This window comes from Mauremys reevesii, linkage group 2, assembly GCF_016161935.1.
Source record: "Mauremys reevesii isolate NIE-2019 linkage group 2, ASM1616193v1, whole genome shotgun sequence".
In the NCBI taxonomy this organism is placed as follows: Eukaryota; Metazoa; Chordata; order Testudines; family Geoemydidae; genus Mauremys; species Mauremys reevesii.
Genome location: NC_052624.1, coordinates 270,183,773 through 270,198,328, shown reverse-complemented (window position 1 = coordinate 270,198,328; position 14,556 = coordinate 270,183,773). Strand labels below are relative to the sequence as shown.

General features: G+C 40.5%; 1 protein-coding gene across 1 annotated transcript in view; it reads left to right on the top strand.

Moving 5' to 3' along the window:
• The window catches only part of ADCY8 (adenylate cyclase 8), a 183,028-nt gene that overhangs the window by 145,746 nt on the left and 22,726 nt on the right, over nucleotides 1-14,556 (top strand). The window contains exons 11-13 of the mRNA XM_039527353.1: nucleotides 1,241-1,330; nucleotides 2,170-2,342; nucleotides 8,135-8,216. Of these exons, the coding sequence (XP_039383287.1) occupies nucleotides 1,241-1,330; nucleotides 2,170-2,342; nucleotides 8,135-8,216 (345 nt within the window). The remainder of the gene's footprint in view (nucleotides 1-1,240; nucleotides 1,331-2,169; nucleotides 2,343-8,134; nucleotides 8,217-14,556) is intronic.

The window sequence follows — 14,556 nt, the reverse complement described above, 5'->3', positions numbered from 1 at the left end:
GCAGCCAAATGCATCTGCTAAGTTCACAGCACCAGTTAAAAAGGGCATGAATCATTGAATTAAAAAAAATAATTAAATTCTTTCTAACAAAAAAGATTTGGGTTTTGCTTCAAGCTTTCATCAGAAGGTCAAGTGGGTTTTATGTTTCTCCAAATTGGTTCACCCATCCCTGGTGGAATATTCAGATACCACCTCTAAGCCTGCAGATTTTTAACTAGATAGCCAAAGTGGTTCTCATGGACTCTATAGTGCCATATGAACTTATATAAAACATAAACTATGAATTGTCACTGAGAATTGCACAAATATCCTAGAGGATGGTACTGCATTGCTGAGACCACCATTATTCAAAGAACCAATAGGAGAGTTGCAAGTTGAGACTTCATTAGAATTTAACTATAGGAAATTGGACCTCATTAAACAAACTATCTAACTCTGTTTCCAGGAATGAGAGGGGATTTAGCCTGTAAGTATTAGCCTGCTAATAAACATCCAGGCTGGATTAACGTGTGTGACAAGTGACTCCTTCTGACTTCATTTTTAAGATACGAAATCATTACAGAATTTTTCTGTTTTTATATTATGCTATATTGCATCTCAAACTTCCATTTGGTTTAGATTTTAGCTGATTTATATATGTTAATTAAAATACTCTATTTAAAACATCTATTGAGTTTGTATCAGATAAATCTATTTCCAGTACAACACTCTAATTTCCCATCATCACAATAGTCACTCCCGGAATCTTGGGATCGAATTCTGTTTTTTGAATGCACAAGCCAAACTTCCAGTGAAAGCTATGGGAATTTGGCCCATATCTGCTAGGACCACACTGTTATTTTTGGTGCAATGTGTATGTCGTCAAAATGGTGCATAGCTTTTATGTGTGCAAAAATATCTATCTATGCATGTAAAGTGGGTATGTTTAATTAATCTACTCTTAATCTAATTAATCTAATCTTGTGAAATGAGTTTGGTCTTTATATGCCAATAGACAGTTGCACACAGACTTCCTAGACATCTTCCTACCCTTTCAGTCTCGGGATTTTCTGCTGAGGCTGCTAGCAAGGGAGCCAGTTGTGGTGATGGTGTGTTTTGTGATGTGGACACCTGGAAACCAAAGAGTTCCTTGCTCTATGTCCACCTAACTCAATGTGGGGTTTTGGTCATCAGGGAACAGTATAGCGGGTAACTTCAGTTTAAATACATTCCTAACTTGTTGTTTTTTTTTAATCCACAGCTATGGTGTGATTTTGACAAACCAATACCCTTTAAGAATCAGACTTTCAATTCCTCTGAATCTTTTACAGATATCTGCTCCTATCCTGAGGTATTTCTGAGTTTATATTTAAACTTGTTGAGATCTTAGTGTTTATCAACATGCTGGTAGAAAACACAATGGAAGGTTACAGAGAGAACCAACCTGATGCTCTTGTAGGAGGACATTACAACCAGTTTTTTGCCCTCTGTTATTGATACAGTGCTTCCTGAATGCCCCTCCCTTTGCATTGTTCTCACAGATCACTTCCATAGGCAGGTGACTTTGGCAGACATATGCAGAAAAATGAGACGTTGAAAGTACTAGAAAATGAGAAGTGAATGAGGCTCTGGGCATCACATTGTAAGAGGGTGATGAAATTTTGCTGGATTTGCAACACCAAAGCACCCCTTCAGGTTTGATTCTCCACTTGAACAACATGGAGGGGGCATGTTGCAAGGGAGGAGCTCCATGATCCTGAACCACTCAGACCTGATGTAAGAAAGGACTGCCGGGGCAAACCTAATTTATGCCCTGAGAGACCATTTGCAAGTGGGCAGCTAGGTGTAATGCCCTTTCCTCTCCCCACTGTGCTCGAGAAATGCCCTTCCCAGGTTGGCGTAGCTAGCACAGGAAGTGGCAGAGATTTCTCCTGCACAGAGGGAATCCTCCTCTGACCATCTCCATACAAACTAACTGTAGTTATTTTGCACCAATTACTAACTATATATACCCCATAAATGTTTAGGCCTAAATTATCGTAAGTGTCCACTGTGCAGGGATGCTTCAATTTTTGGTGCCCAAATAGGACACAGAGCTGAATTTTGTAAAGTTCTGATCACAATTAGTGAACAATGAAAATTCAGGCCTTCATAAAGTTGAAACTGATCACTCATGCGCTCTGTTTTCAGTATTTTGTCTTTACCGGTGTCCTGGCAATGGTGACCTGTGCAGTGTTTCTTCGTCTCAACTCTGTTCTGAAGTTGGCAGTGCTTCTCATTATGATCGCAATCTATTCTCTGCTGACTGAGACCGTTTATGCCTCCCTCTTCCTGCGATACGACAACTTTAATCACAATGGCGAGTAAGTGATAGCAGCTACATTTGGAAAAAAATGTCTATTGTTGTTATACTTTTTATGGGCCGGATTTTGCCACCTTTCCTCACAATGAGTAGTGCCATGCTCCAAAAGGGACCCCTAGTGTGGTAAGGTGCTACTCGCCAGGAATAAGCACAGCCCTGTGTGCACTGTATCCTTGCTTTCATTTCCTGAATAATCATTAATAATTAAGGGTAGGACTGTGATCTCCTTACTCATGCTGAATAGCACCTTCCGCTTTTAATAGCCGCATTGGAGTCAAAGGAACAACTTCTGGAGTAATGTGCTGCTCAGTGTGGAAACGAGGATCACAATCTGGCCCTGAATAAATAATAACAACACTGAGCTCTGATATGGTGCTCTTCAACCGTACATTTCAAAGCATTTCACAACCATTAATGAAAGAATCAATAGATTCTTGGCTAAGAAACCAACAAGGCATTGAACTTGGAGTGATAGTCTCAAGTTTATTGGAAATAGTTTCAACTGTCAATAAGTGATCCATATGTTATGGCAATTCAAATAAAAAAGAAAAAGTAAACTCCAGACATTCACCAGGAGTTTTAAACAGTAATTAGGAATAAGTGTCAATTAAGAGATAATGCAAAAATCTTAAGCATAATTTACATATACATATAAAATCTGTCTGTGCATGTAGATTGTATGTAACGTACTCTCCTCAGATAATATGGTGGAGCAGCAACACCATACTTAAAGTTGTGCCTGACATCTAATTTTAACGGGGCTGAAAAAGTTGCATTAGAAATGAGTTTTGAAAGAAGGGATTGATTTGAAATGCTGAATGTAGTTTGAACTTAGCTATCACGATTCCAGACAACAGCATATGTGAAACATTTTTGAAGTGGCTCGTGTTTTCTTCAGAACCCCTTTTAAAATGTACTAAAGCTGCTTTAGGCATGATGTTAATGTGATCCTTTGCTATCAGTACTTTGGATGATTGTTAGATAAAAGCTGCAGCCTGCTTTGTATGACTACTTTTTAAGGTTCAAAGAGTTAACGTTTAGGGCATCCACAAGACTAATTAACAACGTTAGAGGCATAAGAGCTGTGATGTCACAATGACTGAGGGTTTCAGATGACACAGTGTGTCAGGCTTACTTATTACTATGGCACTAGAGGTCTTCAGAAAATGCCATGGAAATCCTCATTAACACAGTGTGCGTGTTTGCTGTACTCTGGTGGCCAGGCCACTTATAGAGGTTTATGCTATTGCCTGTGAGTTAATGGAGCTGGTCCTTTCGGCCCCTGCAGTAGACACGCGTGCTTTTAGATTGAACTCTGGTTCAATCCCTGAGGGCCAAGGGAGTCATTATATGAGGTGGCTCATGCAGGGGTTGTGGACTGTGTCCAGTATTCTCAACATGAGCTTCCCAGGGCAGATGGAATGTGTTAATCGCACAAACACAAGTATGACTTTATAGCCCCCTTGAGTGGTTAGATCATGTGTAATAATACCCATAAGTCAGATCATCTGCAAGGACTGAACTTGGGAACTAGTAGATCTAGAGCCTTAAGCCGCTGCTGCTTGAGCTAAATGGACTGTGTCCATCAGCTCACATGTAGGAGCAGACTTGTGAGCCTCCTCAGAGCCCTTCAGGGTGAAGCTTTCTCTTGCTGTGCAGTTATTTTCTTTGGGGCTTGCAAGAGCTACTATAATATAAATAATACTGGTAATAAGCTACAAGCATCAAATGTCATGGGGATATAGTTAAGCATGATCTTCTTTCTCTGAGCTACCTGTTGCTGATGGCTAATTTACTCAGTTGCATTTCATTCATGCCATGTGTTGCTATTTTCTGTCCTCTACTAGGAGTGTAATGTCATGTCATTAAACACTGAGGGATCAAAGGGCCTTAGAAACACAAAAAAATTTACCCTGAGTCGTCTGATTTCTAGACAAGTCAATACCTCTTTGCTGCCGGAAACATCTCATTAACTAGCCATAGAAGAAGATGCATGAATGGAACAAGGCAGGCTTAATATAGGTCTCATAAATGAAAAAAAATAAAGCTGTAGCCGTTTTGATGTGTAGATTCTTCCCATTTCAAATCTCAAATGAGTGGTATTGTGGTTCTCTAATATTCTGTGCAACTCTCTGGCCATATGAACTGCCTGTAGTACATGCGTGTGCTCGTATGCACCAAGAGCTAAAATATTTCCTTTGAACCATGTGCATATAGCCCAAGGCCCTGAGGGGAAGGAAAACTCTCCTCAAGGTACTCCACAACTGCTACTGTAACTTTAAAGCTGCCAAAGCCTCCATTCTTGCTCTGTCCTTGCCTGGGGACAAAAATGGGTGGATTTGCAGTCTCCCCCCTGGCCCTTTCTCAGCCAGCCCTCCAAGACCCAGGGGATGTGCACCTCCTACTCCTGAGGGAATTCTGTGCCAAAAAAAATAAAAATTCTGCACACAATATTTTAAAATTCTGCAAATTTTATTTGTCAATAAATAAATGAGAAGGCTCCAGCATGGCAGTGAGGAGCACAGGTGATTAGCTTCACAGAGGTGGAAGATCACCCTGTGGTCCCTCCGCCCCAGGAGACGGACTTGGCCATGAGGCTGCACCCAATCCTGACACAGTGCAAGAGCTGGGCCTGCCCCAGAGATCTGTGTCCCAGGGAGGGAGAAGGGACCTCCCACCTCTGTGCAGCTAGTGGCCTGTGCTCCTCGCCGCCATGCTGGAGCCTCCACATTTATTTATTGACAAATAAAATTTGCAGAATTTCTAATTTTTTGGCACAGAATTTTCTTGGGAATAGGACTTCCAAATCCCCACATTTGAACCATCTCTAAAAATTACCTACTGTAGTCTTTGATACACAACATTAATGTGTAGATGAAACAGCTGAATTCCCATCGATTACCATTGAGCCATCATTTCACCCTTGTCTCTGGATCTTTCGGGGCTAGAAGGAAGTGTTGTATACCTCTCTGGAAACCTTATTCTGCTGCTTCCGGAACCTTGCTCCCCAAAAGAAGTGCAGCTTAATTGCAAGGAGTGCTTCTTGGGGTTCCCATGTATTTGAGGGTAGGTTTACACTTAAAACACTGGAGCGCTTCAGTGAAAATGCTACTATCCCGACGGGAAAGCTTATCCCATCAGTGGAGTTAATCCACCCCCACAAGAGGCAGTAGAGAAGCGCTCTTGTCAACATAGCGTTGTCTATTCCGGGGGATAGATCAGTATAACTGCGTCACTCAGGAATGTGGATTTTTCACACCCCTGAGTGACATAGTTATCCCGATCTAAGTTTATAGTGTAGACCTGGTCTAAGTGCCACTTGAGCACTCATAAAGTGATAGAATTGCCAGTGATGATGCACATTGTTGACTAGTCCTGGACCAAATCCAGAGAATTCCACATTTTAATTTTTCTTCAGATATCTTTGTGTTTTCAGACAAAATAGTCATATATCCAAATCAATGTAGCACAGATGTACTTGCATTACAAAGATATATATCAGCTTACATTACCCTCAGCTACAGTGACATTTACAGTGTGTCTGTTGGTTTATTGTTATGTATTGGAGAATTGTCTTTGTTCCTAGCCAGTCTTGGATTGTTAGGGAAAAAATCTAGTAGAAAAGAATGTACAAATGCTATTATTAATATAAATCATCTGATACTTAAAAAAGAGGTCAGGTTGATTGGGACTTAGAAGTGAGTGTTACTATTAGAAACCAGTTTTCCTGACAATCTTGAGGCACCATGAATGACAGTGAGAAGATACCAGTTGTTACAGGGCAGTTGTTGCTAAAAGGCATATTTAAGGAGATGCTTACTCTTACACACACAAAGGCAGTATATTCTAAGCATACTAAAAATATACTCGTTTTCCATCAGGAAATATTATCAGATGGGTTTTCATGGGATGACTTCAGTTTGTTGATAATATGAGTTTTGGGCCAAACTGATGAATGCTATGTTGAGGTTAAAAAAAAAGACTATTATATTGAACCATGTAACCATTTTTTTATAACACTGTGACATAAGAGAAAGAGTGATCTAGGTACCTGTTGCCATTCTAAAATTACCACAGAATAGACTGACAGGCAGGTAGATAGATATGATCAAGTTATCTGCTATCAACAAAATATCCAACAATTTTAGCCCTCTTTTCTATTTACAAATCATTTCCAAATACAGCCGATTTTTGCAAATCTATTTGTAATTGCTCAAATAGAGTGCAATATGTTTGTATAAGGTCTGGGTTGTTCACAAACTGTTCATTTTATCCGTCCTGTTATTTGTTATTCTTGAAAGTCAAATGATATTGTTTCCAGTCTTGACAGGAGGATTGAAAACATCAGGAGAATAAACAATTATGAATGGTGTCTGCTTTTATTCATACACAAATACCTTTCTTCACTTTTTAACTATGAGCAATTGTATGAATAACAGACATTTCCCAGATAAATGTGTGAACAAAGCCTATTTATGTGAATATTCATTGATAGTGATTAAAAAGGGCCTCAGCATAATCTAACCAAACAGCCACTTGGAATTCAAATGAGAGGCACGAATAAATTATCTGACTTGCCCCAGTTGTCTGGAAATCACTTGCAAAGCCAGGAATAGAACCCAATAGTCCTGACTTTGTCTTCTACTCAAATCGCTCTCTCAGCCGGATTTAGTAAACAATGTGTTTGCCGTATTTCACCAGCTCAGGTCAGGAGAATCATTAGAATAGAAGACAAAGTCTGAACTCCTGGGTTCTATTCCAGGCTTTGCAAATGACTTCCAGACACCTGGGAAAGTCACATAATTTATTCGTGCCTCTCCTTACCCAGCTGTAGAATGGACAGAATACTGATCTACCTCAAAAGGGTGGTTGGAGGCTTTGTCGATGTGTGTAAAATGTTTTGAAGTCCTTGAATGAAAGGTAGTAGGCACATGCAAAATATTCTAACAGCTGAAGTTAGGATTGTAGGTCATAATCCCAGATATAGGGTCAGATTCTTTCCACTCTTCCAGACCCTTTGTACTGCTCCACCAGCAAAAAGGTGCCAAATGCTGGTTATATTTGGCCAGCTGAGACTTCCTTCAGTGAAAGGAGGTCTCAGCTGGCCTAAAGCCAGCATAGCTGGTTCCTACCCTGTGTACTGTCCCCTGGTCCTGGCACAGAGGCCATGCTGGAAGCCAAAGGAGGTTTCTAGGGGTGCAGCAGGAGTGTACTGTGCTCGCCCCAGCTTGTGTAATGGACCCTTTGGGGCCACTAAACTGCTCTAAACTCCAGCAAGACCAGGGCAAACTAGAGACTCATAAAACCATAACACAGTCTGTGATAGGCCCCCTTCTTCATTGCCAAGTAGGTTTTGATGCTGCAGATCATCCTGGCCCATAGCTCTGAAGCCTGGATTGGGAGAGGACTGCAGTGTGCATACCTCATTTAAGGATCTATTTAATCATGTCAATTCTGTTTATTGCGTACCGCTGCCACTGGGATCACCACCACAAAGAGAGTGACTGATGCATGGCTTCTCTGTCACGGTTGGAAGGGAAGGATTAGCATTTCCTGATTGCCATTGTAGGCCTTGCTTTAATCGTTCAACACATTGGTTATTAGACAGTGAACATTTTAATTACGGTCTTGTACTATTGAATTAATTATTATTGGTTATATTTTTAAATGCCAAGGTTTTTCACAACAAACTGTAGAAAAGCACGTAGGTTACCAAATTAAAGCCCTCCCTGATTAAAATAAAACACTGACCGATCAGTAATAATGTTTTTCTTTGGGTTTTTTTCTTTCCAGAACCGATTTCCTGGGCACAAAGGAGGCATCCTTGCTACTGATGGCAATGTTCCTGTTAGCCGTATTTTATCATGGTCAACAGGTAAAGCAAACATTTACTGTAACTGCTCACTTTACAAACTAGAATTGCAGGATGCGGCAATAATTACTTTCAAAATACCAGCTGCCATTTGAAGCAAATATTTTTATCCACTTGAGTATATGACCTTTAATAATGTCATGTCAAATAAGCCATAGCAAAGACTGATTAAAGAAGGCTCACATCCAACATGGTGCAGTTTTAGTGATTCTTAAGAGCAGCATGCACTAGTATTCAATGCTGTGCATGCACTGCAGAGTGGAGAGAGGCCAAATGTGCAATTGTCTGTGTATCTTAGGTACTTATATGGCTCCCATAGCCATAGTAATGAAGTGTCTCACCATCTTTGATGTATTCAGCCTCATCACTCCCCTGTGAGACAGGGAAGTGCTGCAAGCCTCCATTTACAGATAGGAAAGGGAGGCATAGAGAGGCCAACTAACTGGGACGTGAGTGCAGAACTCCCACATCCCAGGTGAGTGCCCTAACCACTAGGCCAGACTTCCTACCTAGAATGCCTCTGAAATTGAGAGTTATGGTTAAGGTAAGACAAGGATCTGAACCCATCTGTGCTTCTGGATTTGTAAACATAAAACCTCATTGAAGTTGTTGCAAAACCAATCTAGGGCGCTGTCAGTCTCTAATGAAGTCTAAACTCCTTGGGGTAATACAGTAGGAATGTTAAGATCTAACCCTCAGCAGTCCTAGACCAGTGGGGGAAACCCCCCTTTGGCTTCAGCTGAAGTTTTTTTCTGAGTAATCACTGAAGGATCAAGCCCTTAGAACACCCCAAGTTGTGCAAGGTTAAGTTGTGACATCGAGCCACAGTGCTGCATTTGAGCAACGTGAAGGAACAGCACTTCTGGGATCGGGGGTGGCATTTGGAGTCATTCTGCTTCAGGAAGATGCAATGCCTCCTGGAGCTCCCTGGTTCGGCTGGTGGGGATGGGGTAATTTGCTACATCCCTTTAGGAGATGCAGCATACTCCTCTCTGCCATCTGGGAGGAGAGGAGAGCGTGGGGAAAGCATGGCTCTGTATGTTCTTAATCTCTTTCCAGGGAATTGTTCCTAGGGACAATCAACTTGGCAGCAGCCCTTGTGCTCTCACAAATGCAGGGGCTGTGATTCAGACCAGCCCTTACACAGACTAGGATTTGGACAATAATGTAGAGTTACTTTCACTGACTACACTAAGGTGTAAATTTGACCCTGACTCGCAACGAGCAAATGGATTGCACATTGTAAATCAGGGCAGAACATGGTCCTAGATGTTTTTAAATCACTTCTTATTTCTGGAGATCTTGACGTTTAGTCATAGAAAAAATAGCATGTGATCATGTAATTAAATACAGTATCAATGCATGTGCACAAGAGGGCCAAATTAAGGTTGCATGGGAAATTCTCATGGTGGCATTTCCTAACATTTAAAGTGCTTGAGTTTGCAACCTTAATGTTCTTTCAATATAGTTTGTTTGTATGTAATTTCCCAGTTTAAAAAAAAAACAGAAGAAAACAGAAATTCCACTACGTGGTATCATATTGACACCCATGTGGGGTAATCAGCAGGGCTGGAACCTTTAGATCCACCACAGAGATCTCTGCCGCTTGAGCTAATGGAGTAACTGATAGCATTGGGAGGTTGTCATCCTCTATGGGGATTTGCTCTAGAAGGGGATGAGAAGCACACTTTGCCAGTAGTATAATAAATACTTACTGAAAAATGGTGGGATTTAGGAAGCTTGGGTTCCATTCCAGGCTCTGTGGGGAGAGTGTTCTCTAATGGGGACAGACTCTTCTGCATATTTCCCCCAAGCTTTGACCCCTTCTGCTCCATCCTGTCTAACCTGGCCCTGTGCTAATTCACACTGCTGACACAAAGGCCCCCCCTGCCAATTTTCAAGACCCTGCTCCAAACATAGGCATGCATTAGAATTTTCAATAACGGTTGTCCACATTTTTTTAACATTGACAAAATGTATTTTTCCCTAGCCTCATTCTCAGAAATGGCTAAATGATTCTGGCTGAAATGTTCCCAAAACACCCTGATGCAGATACCTGGCATGAAAAATTTCAGTCAAAACAGCTATAGTTTGGCAAAGTTATAAGCAACTGAAAACAGGGTCTTGTAATGGGCAACATCAGGCAACCTTAATAATATGGTGCATATAATATGCCACTGTGTCACCTTGTGTTCCTTGCTGTCTCCTAATTTCAGCTTCCACTCACCTCAGCAATATATTGAAAGCATGTAAAAGTCAAAGAAAGAGCCCAGCTCTCCAGAAATAGATATATAAAAATAAGGAAATCACTATGGAAACATGGAGATAATGGGGGTTTGCAAGAAAGGGGTTGAAATAATTGTAAATGCTTTTGTGTTGGGTTTTTTGTTTGTTTTTCAAATTACATAGTATTGAATGGTGTGGAGTAGAAAGAATGTCTTAGAAGTGGATGAAACAGAACATTAAAAGCACCTCAAAGAAGAACATAGAACAGATTCTTGTATTTATATATAAAATAAAAAACCTTTAAAAGTGTAACAAAAAGCAAAAAATCCTCAAATATGCTAAATAAAAATCACGACAGTCTGATTCTTCATGCTGCTATTCCAGGATGATGTTGCAGCAAAGACACTGATTTCAGCATGCATTGGTGTAAAACTGGAGTGATATGATGAAGGAACCATGCTGTGAAATGCTGTGAAGTGATTGTTTTAATATGCCCAAAGGGAGAAGATGAATGTAGGAAAACACAGGTTCAGGAAATGAAAAGGATGTAGGATCAGGATTTTAGTAAGCCACAGTTTGGAACACATGGCTTGGCAATCATGAGATAAGCTTAAAAATTATGAGATTTTAAAAATAGTAAATTCTGGGTTCTTTGGATTTGCCTCTGCTCTTGGAGCCTTTCAGGTTCATGTTTTCAAGCTTTTATCTGCAACCATGAGGCTAGAAACTTACTATTTTTTAAATGAAAGCTGAGATGCCAGATAATAACATGAATCCACCTGCTGGAAATTTGTGACATGCACCACAGAGCACAAGGACTGAGAACACTGAGAATTTAGCCCTATACAAAAGCAGCCACTTGTGCATTTAATAATGTACCTGCCCAGTGCCCAGGCTGGTTCTACTGGAGGGTGAGCAGGAGGTCACCCTTAACACCAACTTCCAGGGGACACCATAATGGTGTGCTGCTTGGCCTAGGGCTGTTCCTGCCAAAACCATTGTATCCAATATCCTATATTGTCCTATGTTCCATGAAACCTGTTGAATTGCAGCAGCATCTGAAATAGATGCCAGTTTTTTAAAGATAGGGATAAAGCAAACAGATTAGCAACTTTTAAGGGTAAGCATTCTGCAAATCTCCATATGAGCACTGAGTAGGAAATACTGCAGAATTTCACCCTGCGTGACATATACTACTCCGCAGGGGAAGGATAGCTCAGTGGTTTGAGCATTAGCCTGCTAAACCCAGGGTTGTGAGCTCAATCCTTGAGGGGGCCACTTAGGGATCTGGGGCAAAAATCAGTACTTGGTCCTGCTAGTGAAGGCAGGGGGCTGGACTCAATGACCTTTCAAGGTCGGTTCTAGGAGATAGGTATATCTATTATAAAAGTTTAGACTGCAGAAGAAAATAATGCCTTTGGCTAAAGCTACCTACCAACAGTCTCTCATCCCTCTCCTCACTCAGCTATGGTAGAATAGGCTGAGGCATGCTGTTCTAGGAAGATTTATTAAACAGGAGATTCAAATGTGAGTGTTTTCCATTTCAGAATTGTTAGCTGTCTGCCCTTCTTTATGCAGCTTCACAAACTTCATTTCAAGTCCATCCCTAATTTTGCACACACAGGCTTTTAAGTTGCTTTTTCTAGATACAGTCGAGACAGAGCAAGGCTGTCTAGTCACAGTGAGAGAATTTCCTAAAGAATCTCCAGTGCAGCCAATAAGTCTGGAAAAATCAGTCATGCTAAACCCCTAATTAAAAATAGTTCCCTTGGCAATATATGGTATCAACATAAATCAAATATTTCCATACCAGGAATCTAATTTAACAAAAAACAAGCATTCTTAGCCTGAAAATTATATTCTAAAAGCATTTGACTTACAGCAATATTTTGAAATGACATTTGTACAGGAAAGCTGTTCTGACATTTCAGGCAGTCCCAGTCTTATGGCTATTCTATACTGAAGTATTTATTTCATTCAAAAATCATGTAACCCAAATTACATAGAACTAGAACATACCTTAAAAACACATCAAAAATAGAACAGCACGTACAAGTTTCCCTACAAGACAGAAATGTTTCTAGACAAAATCCATACAGGGAAATGCTTCCGGGGCCCTAGCTCTCTGGATAGCAGCTAAAGCATCTGTTAGACCTAATTTTACCTCTAAAACACTCTGCCTAAGCAGCTAAAGGGAGGCTTCAATAACTGCAGCCAGGGACCAAACAAGCCACAGCTGAATCAAGTCCCCCTGTTTCTCCACCCCAGATAGGCCTATCAAGAGTCCTTATAAAACTGGAGCCAATCTCTCTCTGCTTGTTTTAGTTCAGAGATGGTTGCTTTAGGCCAGAGTTATGCCTTACTGTCAGTGGATTAATTTTACCCTATCTTTCCAGGTAGCTTTTCATGAGTATATTCAGCATTCCATAGATAGATAGATAGGAAATTCCAAGCCAATAATTGATTCTCACTTAAAGTACACTGCAGTATGCAGTATGGCCAGAGTGCAAAATGTGACCAGAGCTCAGCATGCTTATCTTTTAACACAACGTATGGCACTTTAAGGTGCTATGAAATACACTGAAAAGAAAGGATTTTCACAAACTAGGGTGCTGGAAAGCTATACATTTAGGACCCACAACACTAGGGTAATATTTCAGTTCTGCAGAGCTCTGCATTCTGGCTGGTAGGACTGATTTGCCTAAGTAGCTATTTTTCAGCCACAAAAAAAACACGATTATCTCAGCTGCTCACCCTCTCTACCTTGTTACTCCATTGGCGCTACTCCTGTCCACTGAATTAATCCCAAGGGAGATTAAGCCCACATACTTTCAGTAAAGAGCATCTCGTAATTTAGTTATATTTATTTTAGAAGCTCTCCCTTTCCACCTGCTTGAGATTCATCAGTGCAGATGGAGGAGAATCCAGCATCCATCCTCAGACCTTTCAGCATCTGAATAACTCTGAATGTGGAGAGCGGTGAAAGCAGGAGAGAATTGGGGAAATGGAAAAGAATCTTAGGGGAAAGAGAGAAGAAGGAAAATTGAGGGAAGCTTTGAAATTCAATGGAATATTAAAACTCCCTCTTGTCATTGGAGTACAGGCTAACCCTTCTGGAGACTGATCCATCTCCCATTGAGTCTTTCCACTGAACTCAGTGAGAAGTGTAGTGGAGTGTAAGTGTAGTGAGAGGGGAGAAAGCACATTTGCAAGCACTCTGTCCTTGGAATCTCTTTAGTCCAGCATGCAATTATTTTCTCTTAGGGGAAGCACCCTCGAAAAATGTCCTTACTACACTCCCTCGTCCCCAAAATAAACTAAACTGCAAATACTGAGAAAACTGAGCGTTGAACCCACTAGCACTTTGTGCTTCCACCACGCCATTGTGATTATATATGCATAGAGGCTAAATGGTATCTCCACTCCTAGGATTTGGGGCTTTTTGGCTTCCCATGCAATAGTCTATTTTCTTTACTCACTAATGAAGGTAGCCACATTTCTAGTAATCACATGGCAGCACCAAAAACCTGATTGGCAGTGATGTAGCCCTTGGAAAAATCCTTTCCCATTAACATCACAGTGGGGCCATTCCATTTGTTCACAGACAAAAATAACCTTAAATTTTAGATATTTAATAACCCTGTATATATAAACCACTCTCTCCAACAAACTCACTTACAGTCAACTCTGGGGTAGAACAGAGCAGACATTTTGCACCAGGGAGGCATAGAAAAATTGTTCCAGATGAAATGCAAGAATTTTAAATAGTGAAAATTAAATTATCCAGATTGGATTTTGGCCTGGAAATAAAGGCTATTCTATATTGAAGTATTTATTTCATTCAAAAATCATGTGCTGGACTGGGCTTGAAGGAGTCCTATGTTAAAATTCTCCCATTGTTAGTAATTTATTTTTCACAGGTGGTGTGGATACGCCCTTGTTCTAAACTACAGCATAAAATTTTAATGAAATCTTCCATTATGTGCAATGAGAAATATTCTGCAAATAATTAAATTTTTAAATATTATCAAAGACAATTTCCCAACTCAAAAAGTGTTGCATCCAACCCCGGGGAATTCTATATTAGTCCTCATGTTGACAGATAAAGAACTGATCA